The 1,514-nt window shown below is 65.6% G+C and overlaps 1 protein-coding gene across 1 annotated transcript; it reads left to right on the top strand.

The window, feature by feature from the left end:
- Nucleotides 1-800, top strand: LOC111158643 (malignant T-cell-amplified sequence 1). The gene has a single exon (XM_022520819.1). It carries the CDS (start codon nt 116-118, stop codon nt 659-661), a length of 546 nt encoding a protein of 181 aa, XP_022376527.1. The 5' UTR covers nt 1-115; the 3' UTR covers nt 662-800.
- The last annotated feature ends 714 nt before the right edge of the window (nt 801-1,514 follow it).

Raw genomic sequence — 1,514 nt, 5'->3', positions numbered from 1 at the left:
GCCGCCGCTCCCGTCCCTGCCGACCCTCCGTGAGCTCCTCCGCCGGAGCTTCGGCGTCTCCACACGTCTTCCCCGCTCGGGCTCTTCGCTGGCGGCGCCCCCTTCGGCTTGGATCATGTTCAAGAAGTTTGACGAGAAAGAGAACGTGTCCAACTGCATCCAGCTGAAAACCTCCGTTATTAAGGGGATTAAGAACCAGTTGATAGAGCAGTTTCCGGGCATCGAGCCGTGGCTCAACCAGATCCTGCCCAAGAAAGACCCGGTGAAGATCGTGCGCTGCCACGAGCACATCGAGATCCTGACGGTCAACGGGGAGCTGCTGTTCTTCAGGCAGCGCGAGGGGCCTTTCTACCCGACGCTGCGGCTGCTGCACAAGTTCCCCTTCATCCTGCCGCACCAGCAGGTGGACAAGGGCGCCATCAAGTTTGTGCTCAGCGGGGCCAACATCATGTGCCCCGGCCTGACGTCCCCGGGCGCGCAGCTGTACCCCGCCGCGGTGGACACGGTGGTGGCCGTCATGGCCGAGGGCAAGCAGCACGCGCTGTGCGTCGGCGTCATGCGGATGTCCGCCGAAGACATCGAGAAGGTCAACAAGGGCATCGGCATCGAGAACATCCACTACTTGAACGACGGGCTGTGGCACATGAAGACGTACAAGTGAGCGCCCGGGGGCGCCCCGGGCCGGAGCCGGGGGCGCGGTGCTGTGTCTGTGTCTGTGTCCGCGTCGCGGCGTGAAGGGCCTTGCTCCGCGCCCGCGCACATGCTCGGGGAAGCGAAACCCAAGTAAAGATTTGCAAGGAGCCGCGCTGTCTGTATCTGTGTCCTTGCGCGCGTGCGAGTGCGGGTGCGCGCTGGCGGGGGGCGCCCCGGGGAGGCCGTGCCCCCGCCCCGGCCACGTCAGCTCCAGCCCAGGCGCAGCGCCTGCCCTGGGAACGTGGACTCTGCAGAGCGAGGAGCGCGCGGCTGGGAGCCCGGAGGTGGGAGGAAGCAGATGCCCCGGCGGGGCCTGCGCGGCTCGGTTACCGGCGCCGCAAGGACGAGCAGGAAATCGGTGCCGAGTGTCCCGCAGGCCTCGTCCCCTCCCTGCTTCCTGGCGGGACTCGGTCCATCCCGCACTCCGTTTCCCACGGAGACGCAGTCATTTATGGGTGGTCGTGGGGCCCATGGTCCAGTGGGTTCTTCCTATTTAGGAATCCCCGGGAATCCGCAGGTGCTTCTTCCCGTGGTTTTGAGTCATTTATCCGGGCGGCCGTGTGACCTGTTGGGAGGGGCTGCTTGCAGATCGCCGGGGGGAGGTGTGCAGGCGCTGGGAGATGCGTGCGGGAGAAAGTCTCCCGGGGCGGACGTCGGCGTGTCGATGTCGCTCTCGCCGCACACGTCACGCACACAGACACACACGTACAACCTCGATGAGCGCGAGGTCTGAGCGCGGAAGGCAGCGGTGCCCTCGCCGACATGACTGGAGGACAACCAGCAGTGCAGACTCCGAATGCTGGGACCCTTACGAAAGGACA

Source organism: Enhydra lutris, unplaced genomic scaffold, assembly GCF_002288905.1.
Source record: "Enhydra lutris kenyoni isolate GAN:26980312 unplaced genomic scaffold, ASM228890v2 scaffoldscaffold61, whole genome shotgun sequence".
NCBI lineage: Eukaryota > Metazoa > Chordata > Mammalia > Carnivora > Mustelidae > Enhydra > Enhydra lutris.
This window is presented reverse-complemented; position numbering and strand designations above follow the sequence as displayed.